Source organism: Schistocerca serialis, chromosome 6 (assembly GCF_023864345.2).
Source record: "Schistocerca serialis cubense isolate TAMUIC-IGC-003099 chromosome 6, iqSchSeri2.2, whole genome shotgun sequence".
NCBI classification, from domain to species: domain Eukaryota; kingdom Metazoa; phylum Arthropoda; class Insecta; order Orthoptera; family Acrididae; genus Schistocerca; species Schistocerca serialis.
The window spans coordinates 164,387,735-164,401,250 of record NC_064643.1 but is presented as its reverse complement, the minus strand read 5'-3'; the positions used below and the strand labels follow the sequence as shown (position 1 = coordinate 164,401,250).

Here is a 13,516-nt window from a genome sequence, read left to right as displayed (position 1 = left end):
CGGCAGAGGACAACTGATTTCCTGCGAGAGGCCAGCATGGAAGTCTTTCACACATTCGTAGTCTCCTTAATGACATGCAGTTTGTTGTGTGTACTGCTATGCCACTCCGTCTCCCAAAGCCAAAAAGCCCTAAGGCGTAAGTCAGAATGCAGGTCAGGTTCAGAGATGCCCATCTCCAGAAGCAGTTTCCACGTAGCCTGTCTGGCCAGCCTGTCAGCAAGTTCATTCCCTGGCATGCCAACGTATCTTGGGGTCCACACAAACACCACTGAATGACGGGACCAGTCCAGGGCGTAGATGGACGCTACCAAAGGATGGCGAGGGTAGCACTGGTCAACAGCTTTTAGGCTGCTCAAGGAGTCAGCACACAGAAGAAATGATTCCCAAGGTCATGAATGGATATACTGAAGTGCATGAGAGATGTCCACCAGCACTGCAGTGAATATACTGCAGCCATCAGGCAAGGAATGCTGTTCAAAATGGCCTGTGTATATGTAGGCAAAGTCAACATGACCATCATCCATTGAGCTCTTGGTGTAAACCACTTCAGGGCTCCGGAACACATCAAGGATTGAGAGGAAGTGAAGCAGAGAGTGGCAGGAGTAACTGAGTCCTTAGGGTCATGCGAAAGGTCCAGACGAATCTGCGGCCTAGGTGTACACCATGGAAGTGTATGCGGACAGACCTCAATGGGAGGTGGTAAAGGCTAGGACTCCAGTTCAGACAGAGGGGATCACATGCGAACTGCAATCGTTAGCCCTGACCTGGGCTGCTGATGCAGGAGATGAACAGCCGCGGGTGGAAACAGGAGACGGTAATTTGGATGCTCAGGAGAGCTATGAATGTGTGCAACGTAACTGGCGAGCAGTTGTGCACGTCAGATCTGCAATGGAGGGACTCCGGCCTCCACCAGGACACTTGGCACTGGACACATTCTAAAAGATCCCGTCGCTAGGCGAACACCACAGTGGTGCACTGGATTGAGTACATGCAACACTGAAGGCACCGCCAAACCATAAACCAGACTCCCTTAGTCAAGGCGGGATTAAACAAGGGCTTTGTAGAGCTGCAGCAGAGTAGAGTGATCTGCACCCCAGTTGGTGTTGTTCAGGCAGCAGAGGGCATTGAGGTGCTGTCAGTACTTCCACTTAAGCCGATGAAGGCGAGGTAGCCAAGTCAATCGGGTGTCGAAAACCAGTCCTAAGAATCAATATGTCTCCACTATAGTTAGTGGATTGTCATGAAGGTAAAGTTCTGGTTCCAGATTAATGGTAAGACGCCGAAAGAAGACACATGACTTAGCAGTTGAAAACTGGAAGCCGTGGGCGAGAGCCCATGACTGCGCCTTGTGGATGGCTCCCTGTAGGTGCTGCTCAGCAACATCAGTACTGGTGGAGCAGTACAAAATGCAGAAGTCGTCTGCATACAGCGAGGGTGAGACAGACAGCCCTACAGCTGTTGCTACACCGTTAATGGCTACTAAAAATAGTGAAACACTCAATACAGAGCCCTGCGGAACAACATTCTCCTGAATATGGGGGGAACTATGGGAGGCACCAACTTGAACACGGAAAGTACGGAGCAATAGGAAATTCTGGATAAAAGTCAGGAGCGGGCCTCAGAGACCCCACCTGTATAATGTGGCAAGGATATGTCATCAGGTGGTGTCATGCACTTTGCGTATGATAAAAAAAGATGGCAACAAGGTGTTGATGTCTGGAAAAGGCTTTTTAGATGGCAGATTTCAGACTGGCAGAAGCCGCCCTGACATGGCCACGTGACTCCAGGACCCAAACCAACTGCCGACACACCATATGTTCCAGCAGCTTCCAAACAATGTTGATGAGGCTGATGGGCCAATAGCTATCCACATCAAGTTGGTTTTTACCAGGTTTGAGCACCAGAATGATGGTGCTCTCCTGCCATCGCACGAGATCCGATTGAAGATGACGAGGAGATGTAGTCAGACGAGAGATGTTTAATCATCTGACTGTGGATCCAATCCAGCCCAGGAGCTGTGTTGGGGCAATGTGCAAGTGCGATGAGGAGCTCCCACTCTGTAAATGGGGTGTTATAGGGTTAATTGTGGTGTGTAGTGAATGAGAGGACTTTCCTTTCCATCCGCCATTTGAGGGTGCGAAAGGCTGGGGGGTAGTTCTCCGACACAGAGGCTCGAGCATAGTGCTCAGCAAAGCGCTTGGCAATCAGGTTTGCATTGGTACACAGCATGCCGTTGATGGTAATGCCAGGGACCGCCTGTTGGGGGGTCTGGTACCCAAAAAGATGTCTGATCTTCTTCCACACTTGGGAAGGTGACGTATTGCAACCAATGGTCAACACATACCTCTCCCAACACTCCTGTTTCCATCGTTTTATAAGCTGGCGTACAGGGGCACAGAGCTTAAAGGCTATCAGATGCTCTAGGGAAGGGTGCCGTTATGTCGTTGTAGAGCTTGTCGACACTCTGTAATTGCCTCAGCAACTTCCGATGACCACCAAGGGACTGCCTTATGCTGGGGGCACCCTAAAGAGCGAGGGATCGCATTTTTTGCCGCAGAAACAACTGTGGTAGTCACCTACTCAACCATCACATTGATGTTACCATGTGGGGGAGAGTCAACGATGACATCAGCAGTGAAAGTTTCCCAGTCTGCCTTGTGTGAAGCCCACCTGGGCAGGTGTCCTGGGGCCTGACGCCAGGGCAGTGACATGAAGATGGGGTCACTACCACACAGGTCGTCATGTGCTCTCCAGTGGATAGATGGGAGAAGTCCTGGGCTGCAAATTGATAGATCAATGGCTGATTAACTACCTCGAGCCACACTGAAATTTGTGGTAGCCCCAGTATTAAAGAGGCAGATGTTGAACTGAGACAGTAAAGTTACGACATCTCTGCCTCGGCCAGTAAGCACGGTGTCAACCCACAAAGGGTTATGGGCGACAAAATCTCCCAAAAGTAGGAAAGGTTTAGGGAGTTGATCAGTGTAGCTAATACATTCATGGGTACTGTATTATCTGGAGGAAGATATACATTGCAGACAGTTATTTCCTGGGTGGTCTGTATTCTTACAGCCACAGCTTCGAGAGGGGTTTGAAGGGGCACAGTTTCACTACAGACTGAGTTTAGGACATAAATGCAAACTCCACCTGACACTTGATTATAGTTGCTACGGTTCCTGTACCACCCCTCATAGCCGTTGAGGGCAGGGGTCTGCATTGCCAGGAACCAGGTTTCCTGGAGGGCAATGTAGAAAGCACGCGTAAAGCTTAACAGCTGCCGTAGCTCAGCCAGGCGGTGGAAGAAACCGCCTCAATTCCACTGGAGGATGACATCATCATGAGACTGGGAAGGCATGGAACATTTGATGAGGCAGTTTACGCCTCAGGGTCACCTGCTACCACCGACTTTTTGCCTGAGCAGTCTACATCCATTGTGTCTGAGGGTCCGGCGAGATTCATGTCCTCAGCGGATCCCAGAATCTCCGCCCCTCCACAGACGCAGAGCTTTTAGGTAATGGTGGTGTGGGTGCCACTGCAAATTCCTTGTTTTTGGGGATCTTCTTTTTTGATTTATCATGCTGTTTCTTGGGTTCCCCTGGCTGGGAGGACTTCACTGAATCAGTCTCCGGAACTGAGCGTGAAGTCCTACGACCAGCTGCTTTTGGGCTCTTCAGCCACTGGCAGGAGTCATCTTTCCCACTAGCAGAAACCTGGGAAGGGAGTGAGAGGAGCCAAAGAAGCCTTACACTTCTGGCTCAGAAGTGAGGACTGAAATTTCCAATGGGGGGTGGGGGGGGGGGGGGGGGTGGGGTGGGGTGGGGTGGGGGGTGGTGTTGTGGTGTTGCTCCCGAAGTATGTGGCGCGGGAGCAACAGGGGTGACAACTGTTCTTGTAGTGGTGGCATATGAGGTGGTCATAGCAACAGGATGCAGGTGGGTGCTCAAATTTCCTCTTAACCTCAATGTAGGTCAGTCGATCCAGGGTCGTATGTTCCATGATTTTCGTCTCTTTCTGTAAAATCCTGCAGTCTGGCGAGCAAGGTGAATGATGCTCTCCATAGTTGACACAGATGGGAGGCGGCGGGGCACATGGAGTATTGTGATGCGATGGACATTCACAGTCTAGACAGGTGGGGCTGGAAGTATATATGGCCGAACTTCAAGTACTTAAAGAACCGCATAGAGGAAGGGATATTTGGCTTACATCACAGCAGTTGATCATCACCTTGACCTTCTCGGGCAATGTGTCACCTTCGAAGGCCAAGATGAAGGCACTGGTGGCAATGTGGTTATCCCTCAGACCCCGATGGACATGCCATAATGAACACCTTGCCGCTCTAAATTGGTGTGCAGCTCATCATTAGACTGCAAAATAAGGTCCCTATGGAATATAATACCCTTGACCATATTTAAACTCTAATGAGGTGTGATGGTAACAGAGACATCCCCCCCACTTGCCACAGGTGAGTAATGCCCGTGACTGGGCAGAGGGTGCTGTTGTTGTAAAAGCTCACCCAGAGTGCATTTCGGACAAGCGGTTCCCCTCCCCAAACTTGTCCTCCAAATGCTCCACAAAAAACTGAGGCTTCATGGACATGAAAGATTCCCCATCAACTCTCGTACATACGAGGTACCGGCGCGAATAAGCTTCACTGCCATCCTTAGCCTGGGGTTCCTCCCATGGTGTGACCATGGAGTGGAACGACTTGGGGCCATATTTCTTATCATTGTAGTTGGACTTTGCCCGCTTAGAGACTGCTGGCGGTGGACCACCAGCAAGAGATGACATACTATGCTTCATGGCGTGTCATCCGCCCTGATGCCACCCACTCTGACCAGGGGCCCTCCCCATGGGCACCACCCAGCCTCAGCAAGGATCACCTGGCAGGATGGCCATTGCTGGGAGTTCCAATGCCCCAAGGTGACGGGCATCTACTCCTTGGCATATGTGGGGAGTTAACAGCACAGGCATCAGCAGAGCTACAACCAACAGGGTACATGGGTGCCCCACCACAACAGACTGGCTACCATGCTGGATATGAGGTGCAAAGAAGTCCATGGTCATCGTTGGCACAGAAACTGACACTGCATAGTGCATGGTGGAAAACGCACCCAGGAAGGTGTCCTTGCCCAAGAGACGGAGAATGGGCAGGACTGCAATGCAATGACATGAAAGTAGGCAAAAGGTCTCAATGCATGATGGACACGATGCACCATCTAAGGCCCCCTTCCCTGATTGGCTTACTCTTCAGGAAAATTTTGAAAAACGGAGGTCAAACCCTACAGGGGACCATCACATGTGAGACTCCTTTTAATCACCTCTTACAACAGGCAGGAATACCTCGAGCCCATTGTAACACCTGGATCCACAGGGGGGCAGGAGCTTTTAAGGAGGACGTGCAGGCATTGTTAACTGAGATCTCGTACGGCATGCCGCTGCCCCTTCCAGTCAAGGTTATCAAACCCACAGAACTGCTAGACTCAAAGGAGTTAACAGACCTCATCAGTCGAACAGCATATCTCTCACATTAGAATGCCACTGCCACAGCCTCACAGGTCTTCTAGATCTTCATACACAAGATGTTAGCAAAGTGCAAGGTCGTCATGCTGTGTGAAGACACCAAACAGGCATCCCTCCAGCTCCCATATTCCTGCCCGCACAAGGTCCCACAGAGAGGAGACAACAGCTTTGACATCCTTCTCAATTCACAACTCAAATTTGCATGAGTCCTACACAATGGTACCGACACTCAGGATGCTGAGACTGCATGATCTACTGCTGACACACAGACGTGGGTGAACAACACGCCATGTACAGAAACATGGGATAGTCATCCACTACAATGAGCCAATACTGATTTAGGAAACGCTCAGCAAAATCGACATGAAGATGCTCCCCCAGTCAGGGGGAAAAAGATGCCCGCGGGGATGTCTGTTACCGAACTTAGTGAATGCAAGTGGCAATAAGGCACGTGATGTCCCCCATCTATGCCCGGCCAATTCACATGCCAGTGGGCCAATGCATTGATGCAGGAGGTACCCCAGTGACTGACATGCAGAAGCCACAGTATATTATGGAGTACAGAAGCAGGAATCACAACCCAGGGAGCAGCATCCTCCGTAGCTAACAAAAGAATCCCATCAAACACAGAAAAGTGGTGCTGGAGGGAGAAGCAATTATGCAAGGGATCCGAAGTATAGCCCAAGGGTTTTTCTGGCCACTCGTGCTGCACAAAAGAGAAGACCTTACTAAGTTCTCAATATCTGTGATTAAATTGAACTTAGAACCATATATGATGATGTAAAATTTCTTGACAGTGAACACAACTACTAAAGCCTTCTTTTCAATCTGAGAATACCACTGATGAGCGGGAGCTAAAGTTGTAGAAGCTTAAGCAATAGGTTGTTCAGATCTGTCTTTGTATTCGTGCCCCAACACCATGCCAAGATTGATCTGAGAGACATCTGTAGCCAACATGAGTTACTGACCCAGCTGAAAAGTGGCTAGACATGGGGCAGATTGAAGCTTAGATTCATGCAAAATGAATGCTCAGTCACAAGCTGTGGAACATAAAAAAGGCACATTTTTACACAAAAGTATGTGCAGGGGCTGAGCAACAGTGTATGCATCCGGTAAAAACTTATGGTAGTATGCAACTTTACCTAGAAATGCCTGCATGCTAGTGATGCCAAAAGGTAAGTGTTGATATTGGTATAGGCTGAAAGGTGTACTGACAATGAGAAGGTGCCTAGTGGCCTCATCCAAGGGGAGCTCGAAGTATGCTTTCAACAAACCAATCTTAGAAAACTAATGGCCGTCTGACAATTTTGCGAGCAACTATCTATCATGGACTGTGTATTAATTGTGACACTAAAGTTGCTGCAGAAATGAAGCTTATCCATCAGCTTCTTAACGATGACCAGTTGTATAGCCCATTCATTAGAAAATATAGGCTGATTGACATTGAGTGACGTGAAACAGTCTAATTCAGCATTGACAGTCGCACAATGCAATGGGCAACTGCCGCACCCGAAAAATGTAAGGGCGGGCAGACTTTTTCACCGTAATGTGGGTCTGAAAACTGGTAGCACAACCAAGCCCAGGTGAAAACAGCAATGAAAACTCAGAGCAGAGGGACTCAGGTTGCTGATATGGAACTTCATCCAACACTAAATTTACCTCAATAGCAGTGGAGAAATCGAAAGTGTGAAATGCATCTAACTGAAACACGTCTGTGGTATGAGAATGATCTACAACAAGGAAGGTGAAAGGGTGAACAACAGATTTGTAAGGTACAGTAAGGTACAGTAAATCTGCTATTTACTGTAGCTAACCAATTTCCATGAAATCTGTGTGAGGGGAAAGCAGTCCAAGCCATGTACGTTTGTGCATTTACTAAAGTCACTAAAGCTCCTGTGTCCACTCACATTTTTTGCAGTTTATTAAACACACACACAGGTCAATAAGCAATTTGTTCAGGGAGATGGATATTGTCCACTGATTTATGTCCACCGATACCACTGTGCTATGTTTGAAGAGGAGTTACACATCAATGCAATATGGCCTTCTTTGGACACTTATTGCAAACAAACCAATGATTATGGGATGCAGAATTCTCATGTTGGATTAAGCAGTATGGGCAAGATGGAAGGCAGCCACACAGCCGCCGTTGTGACGTGGCCTATTGATGCTGAGGCAGTAACTGACTCTGCCCTTGTGATGCTGAGTCAAAGTCTCTACTGCTGCAATAGCTTTCCCATCATCCTGAACACTTGCAGCATGCCTAACAGGGGTTGACTGACCAACATCGAATACCTCCCCCTGCACAGCAATCTGATTATCTGCGGGTTGTGACACTTCAAAGAACTGTGCTATACTGAGCACATCACAAGTATCAGATTCTCACGCTGAAGTGTTTTTTTCGCAAACTTCCTTATCCAGAGCCAGAGGAATAACATCACACACCATGTGATCAGCATAGGTTTCATGATGAGTACTAGTGACAAGCTTATAATGATGGCTCAACCCACGTAATTCTCAGCCCGGGCTTTGTAAGATTTGTTTGGGCATTTCTGACAATGGTCAAATTTTACACACATCACAATTACATGTGTTCTGTCAAAGTAATGGTTTGAGAGAAGGTTGCACATTTTGTCAAATGATAAGCTGGCCACTTCTTGCAAAGGCGCCAGTTGGCACAACAATTGATATATGCACGACAAAAGCCAGGAAAGAAAGAAAGCCCACACAAGTGTGCATCGCCCACATGAAAAACTGGGTAATGCTGCATAACCATGTCTTGTAGGAGTCCTAATATTCAGGTGATTCATCATATGCCTGAAAGGGCGACAGTTCCACTGATAGAAGAGTAACCTGCAGCGAACACGCAGATGCCACTTGATTGAGAGCAGTTGTTATCCCACAAAAATTTGCTGCTGGGCAATGAAATGTTGGAGTATTTCTTTGATTGAGATGTTTGTTGGGTGACTTAGTAATGACACTAACATGTGGAGAAAACATAACCCTCTCTTGTTGCCAAGTCTGTTACAGCAAGAACAATCACAATTTATAGAACATAGTACTTTATGGAGCCAATGTAAGATACAATGAAGTACAGGTTGTGCGTAGCACTGAACACACTGAATGGACAACAGTAATACAGATTACAGAATAGGCCTAGCACTCGTTTGCGATCACCTAAATATTACTGTTTCTTTGGCAGCTCACCAGAGTGCGCCAGGGGGCTGACCCAGGTGGCCTCTATAAGCAGGCCTGTGAACTGTATGGACACATGATCTCTGAAATCGTGTGTGTCGTGAGTGGAGGTACATTAACAATAAACATCTACAGTCTTTGTTTAGCCCTTCTCAGTCTCTTGCAACATGCACAGTACAGAAGCTGCAATGGTGGGCTCTTTTTTTTTGCCAAATTACCACTACGAGATTGTGTATCAGCCTACTTCTACAGATACCAACACAGATGCTCTTGCCTCCCTGTTGGTCCAGATTCAACATTTGATGAGTCCTCTACTTCATACTGCTACACTGATGCACAAGATACAGATGATTTGTACAGCTTTCCTCTTAATCACCAGAAATTGTCCAGGCCATAGCCATGAATCCTGATTTTCAGATTCTGTTCCACTACATCTACACGGTTTGGCCACATTCAGCCAGGTAGATTCATAGTTTGGTGGTTCACTGATATTTTGCCCATTGGCATGCTCCTACAGTTCATCAATGTGTCAAGTCTGCTGCATACTGATGATGACCATTCACGTGTTATAATTCCACAGGCTCTCCAGTGTGATGCGCTTCATTTTCTACACCAAGGATACTTGGGCATTGTTCATACCAAGCTGTTGGAATGATGTAGCCCCTTCCCTGTTCCTGTTCCAGCACTGCATAGATCTCTATTCACCAACACACCCACAGTCATTTTACTTCTCTCCTTTTCCACTACCCCCTACCATCCGTCTAACCTCCTGACTGCATCTAGCTGCCCTATCCTCTCTCCACCTCGTCCCTGTACACTTCCAAAAGCAGCTGTCTACTGTCCCCCACCCCTACCCTGCTATCCCACCTCCTCCCTGCCCCAGCTTCCTTCTTACCCCACGCCACCTGGTTGCCTCTCCCATCATGCACTGCTGCTCGTCTGCCTCAGTGGCCAGAGACTGTGGTCGTGTGTGTGCGTGTGTGTGTGTGTGTGTGTGTGTGTGTGTGTGTGGGTTCTGACGAAGGTCTTGTTGGCCAAAATCTCACTTTCTGACAGTCTTTTTTTGTGCCTACCTGTGACTCAGCATCTCTGTTATATGGTGAGTAGCAACTATCCTTTTCATAATATTGTTACATTCCATCCTGGATTTTCCATTGTTTGACTCAGCACTTCTGCCATTCAGCGAGTGGTCTTCTTTACTCCTAGTACATGAGACTATTATTTTTTAGGAATGTCTCAGGTTGATTACATTTGAAAAGGTAGAGAACAGGGCAATGGCCTAACGCTATGATTCTATGGCAGTCTTTTTTAACACTAATCTCTAAAATAATTATAATAAATACAATACTACACTCCTTGGAAGCATTTTACTGTTAGTAACAAAACTCACCATCTGTGATGACTCCCTTGAAAGACACTCCCATCTCTCTCTAAATTTTTGTGTTTTAATCTCCTCTGGTGCTTCATCCGGTTCATGGCAGATAGCATCTGACTCTCTGTACATTGGAAAATGCTATGAATGAAACAAAATTTTGTAAGTTTAATAAATGCAGAGAATGAAGCAAAATGTGTAATCTCTCTTTGTTTCACACATTACCTGCAATACTATGGGGCGACTATAAATATCAAGCAGTAGGTCTCTGTCACATTTTCCCACTCCCTTAGTACATTTCAATCTTTCTGTAAGTAAAAAACAAAACTTAATTACTGTTCAAGCCTAGTTCATGAAAAAATTATGCGGTCAATGTAGAACAGAAACTGAGCAGAAGAAGGCATGTTTACATGCAAGGCATTATATTTCCCATCTCAAAATCTTCCTCTAATTATTGTTTCTTTTGCTGTAAAGTTAAGACACTTTACACACATTACTGAGAAGGTGGGTTAAACTCCAGTTAGATTACTCTGATTTAGGCATTCTGGAGGTTTCCTTACATTAGTTGAAGATAATACTGTGACAATGTCTTAATCAAATTAAAAAAATCTGAAATATGCAAGTAGAATGTTAGTTCATATGCAAACATTACAACTAAGGAGATAGATGAACACACAGATCGCCATAAAGATATAGCACAAGAAAAAGATGATGAACAGTTTGTTATGGCAAACATGTTTTCCTGTCAATTGAAACAGTACACAATAGTACATTACAAACTATGCACATTACCTGGAATCAGGAGTCTCCCCAAGAATCCACAATAATAGGATGTGACATTTGGTGGTAGTTCTTTCCAGCAAAATGAAGTGTGAAGAGAGACCACAGTGAGTTGAGCAGCCATTCAGGATGGATGTTACCTGACTTGAATAGTGCTCTTACACAAAGATTGTGGTTCACCATGGAAGGAATGCATGACAGTCCCATGAGGAGTTTCTGAAAGTGGTAGGAAATGCTGTTCTACCGTACAGAATAGTTACTCAGCAGGCAGATCCATTCAGATGTGGCAGAACTGCAAGAGCTGACATGTATCGAAGTGGGCAGCCTATCAGTGTGAATATGGACTGCACTCATACCCAGATCACCCAATGCTTGGCGAACAATAGAAGGTGGAAGCAATGATCTACACATGTGTAAATCTACACGTGTAAAGTTGCTGCAAAGTGGGTGCCACAGACACTAAATGAAGTGGAAAATCAGACACATTATGAAACTTATCGAGTACATCTACCACATTACGAGGAGGAGGGAGATAATTTGCTTGTGTGGACCATTGCCATAGATGAATTTTGGGCCAGGGTCTCTCAGCCAGATCTGAAATGCCAGTCTGTGTAGTGGCATCATACAGGTTCACCATGCAGACAGAAATTTTGTCGCAATCCTTCTCCCGTCAAATTAAAGGACATCATAATCTATGACATTAAAGGAGTAATGTTGGGCCATTTTGTCCCACATGGACAAACTGTTAATGCACTGTACTACTGTCACACTTTCCTGCAACAACACCTAAGACGGGCTATTCAGTAGAAACACCCTGAACGCCTATAGTACGATGCTTTAATTCTTTAGGACAATGTGAGAGCCAATATGGCAGCATGTGTGCCGAATCTGCTCATGCGATGGGGATGGGAAGTACTGGAGCATCCAGCATATTTGTCAAAACTTATCACCTTGCGAATATGACCTCACATCAAAACTGAAAGAGTCATTGCATGGAACATGTGAAGCCATTTCCACAGTACTGGCACATTAGATCTGATCCACTCATGGTGAGGCCACTGGTATATGATGTTCTCCACACCATTGGTACTGCAAGATGGATTTGATGGGAGACTATTTCAAGGGGGCAGTAAGAAGTAACAGGTCCATGTTTTGCCCTCTACTATTGTGTACCATTGCTATTAACAGTAAAACATACTTCAAATAACAAAACTTGTTTCATCTTTTTTCTCATGCTATATCTTTATGGCAGTGTGTACGTTCATCCATCACCCTACATGCAATGTTTACATATGAACTAATCTTCCAGTCGCATATTTCAGAATTTTTTAATTCTTTACCATTTTTGAGACAAAAAATAGTTGCCATGACCTTTGCAATGACCCTCACAGTTACTGCAAGATACACTGTGTTCACAGAAATCGTACAGTTTCTTTACCAAATGGTAAACATAGATATTTTTAAGGTCAAAATTTTTGTTTACAGTTCTTCTGGAGTTTTTAATCTGTGGACATTCTGGTGCTTGATGCTTCAACAATAATCAGCCATCATATATTCATCCCATCTACTTTGACAATGTGCATCCATGACCTACAAATCTTACTGGAATCACTCAGTCTGCTCATTGCTGACTGCAACAAGATTTTCCAGAAAGTAAGCATGATGGCTATGCAAAAAACATAATTTGATGCTCATTTTACAACCAAGCACTTTGAATCTCCCCAAAAGTTGTGGGACAATTCTGTTGTAATTCTGTGTCCTGTATTTCCAAGAAAGTCTTTGACAATTTTTCTGAATGTCAACAGAGCATTTGTTTCAAGTTATGTAATTATTCTGGTGAAATGGTCATCTTTAATGAGCTGCCATCATCTGTCGATCATCAAACACATTGGTCTTTATTTTTCCACGTAACAGGCCAGGAAAAACTGAAGTGAGAGCCTTGAATATCTCCTTCAATTGACAAAGCTTTAAAAAATCACTTCATGTTATCCAGTTTTATATGCGGAGGTACAAATACAATGACCTTTCTGTCAACAAGTGGTCAATGTAGAATGCTTTGTCATGCAACCCAGTTTTACATGTAGAGGTGAAAATACAATGCCCTTTCTATCAACAAGTAGCCGATGAAGAATGCTTGAATCACCACATTACAGGTCAGATCGTGGCAGCCAATTCGACTGTACCCAACGCTTCTCTTGAGATCTGCTGTCCCACATACACAAATATCAGGGACACTTGATATCCCAGTTGTTGGCCAAGGAGGAAGCACACCATTTTAAGATCAATCCAGATGATCCAATGGTCCATGTGATATTACAACAAATCAATGGCTCTCTTTATGTTTTCACACCCTTCAACAAATCAATGGCTCTCTTTATGTTTTCATATTCTTCAAGCAAAAAACTGAATGGCCTATTGGGACTACAGAAGATAAATTTCTGTTGTGAAGGACGACATACTTCAAGCTCCGCTTTCTGTTATCAATGAACAATCGCTATTCAGTTGCATTATAGGTTGAAATTCACTTCTGAATCATTAAACTATGTTTGTTATCACAATATATAAATCCATCATCACACAGGAAATATTGCAGAACAGCAATCTCTCTTGATCAAATGTAGGATACTTTAGCTCCTTTTTCAAGCAAGT

General features: G+C 45.4%; 1 protein-coding gene across 3 annotated transcripts in view; it reads right to left on the bottom strand.

The window, feature by feature from the left end:
- LOC126484062 (metallophosphoesterase 1) overlaps positions 1-13,516 on the bottom strand; it is a 148,651-nt gene that overhangs the window by 20,324 nt on the left and 114,811 nt on the right. For all 3 annotated transcript variants that reach the window (XM_050107423.1, XM_050107421.1, XM_050107422.1), the window contains exons 6-7: positions 10,313-10,395; positions 10,106-10,228 (exon numbers count right to left, since the gene is read on the bottom strand). In XM_050107423.1, coding sequence (XP_049963380.1) covers positions 10,106-10,228; positions 10,313-10,395 — 206 coding nt within the window. The remainder of the gene's footprint in view (positions 1-10,105; positions 10,229-10,312; positions 10,396-13,516) is intronic.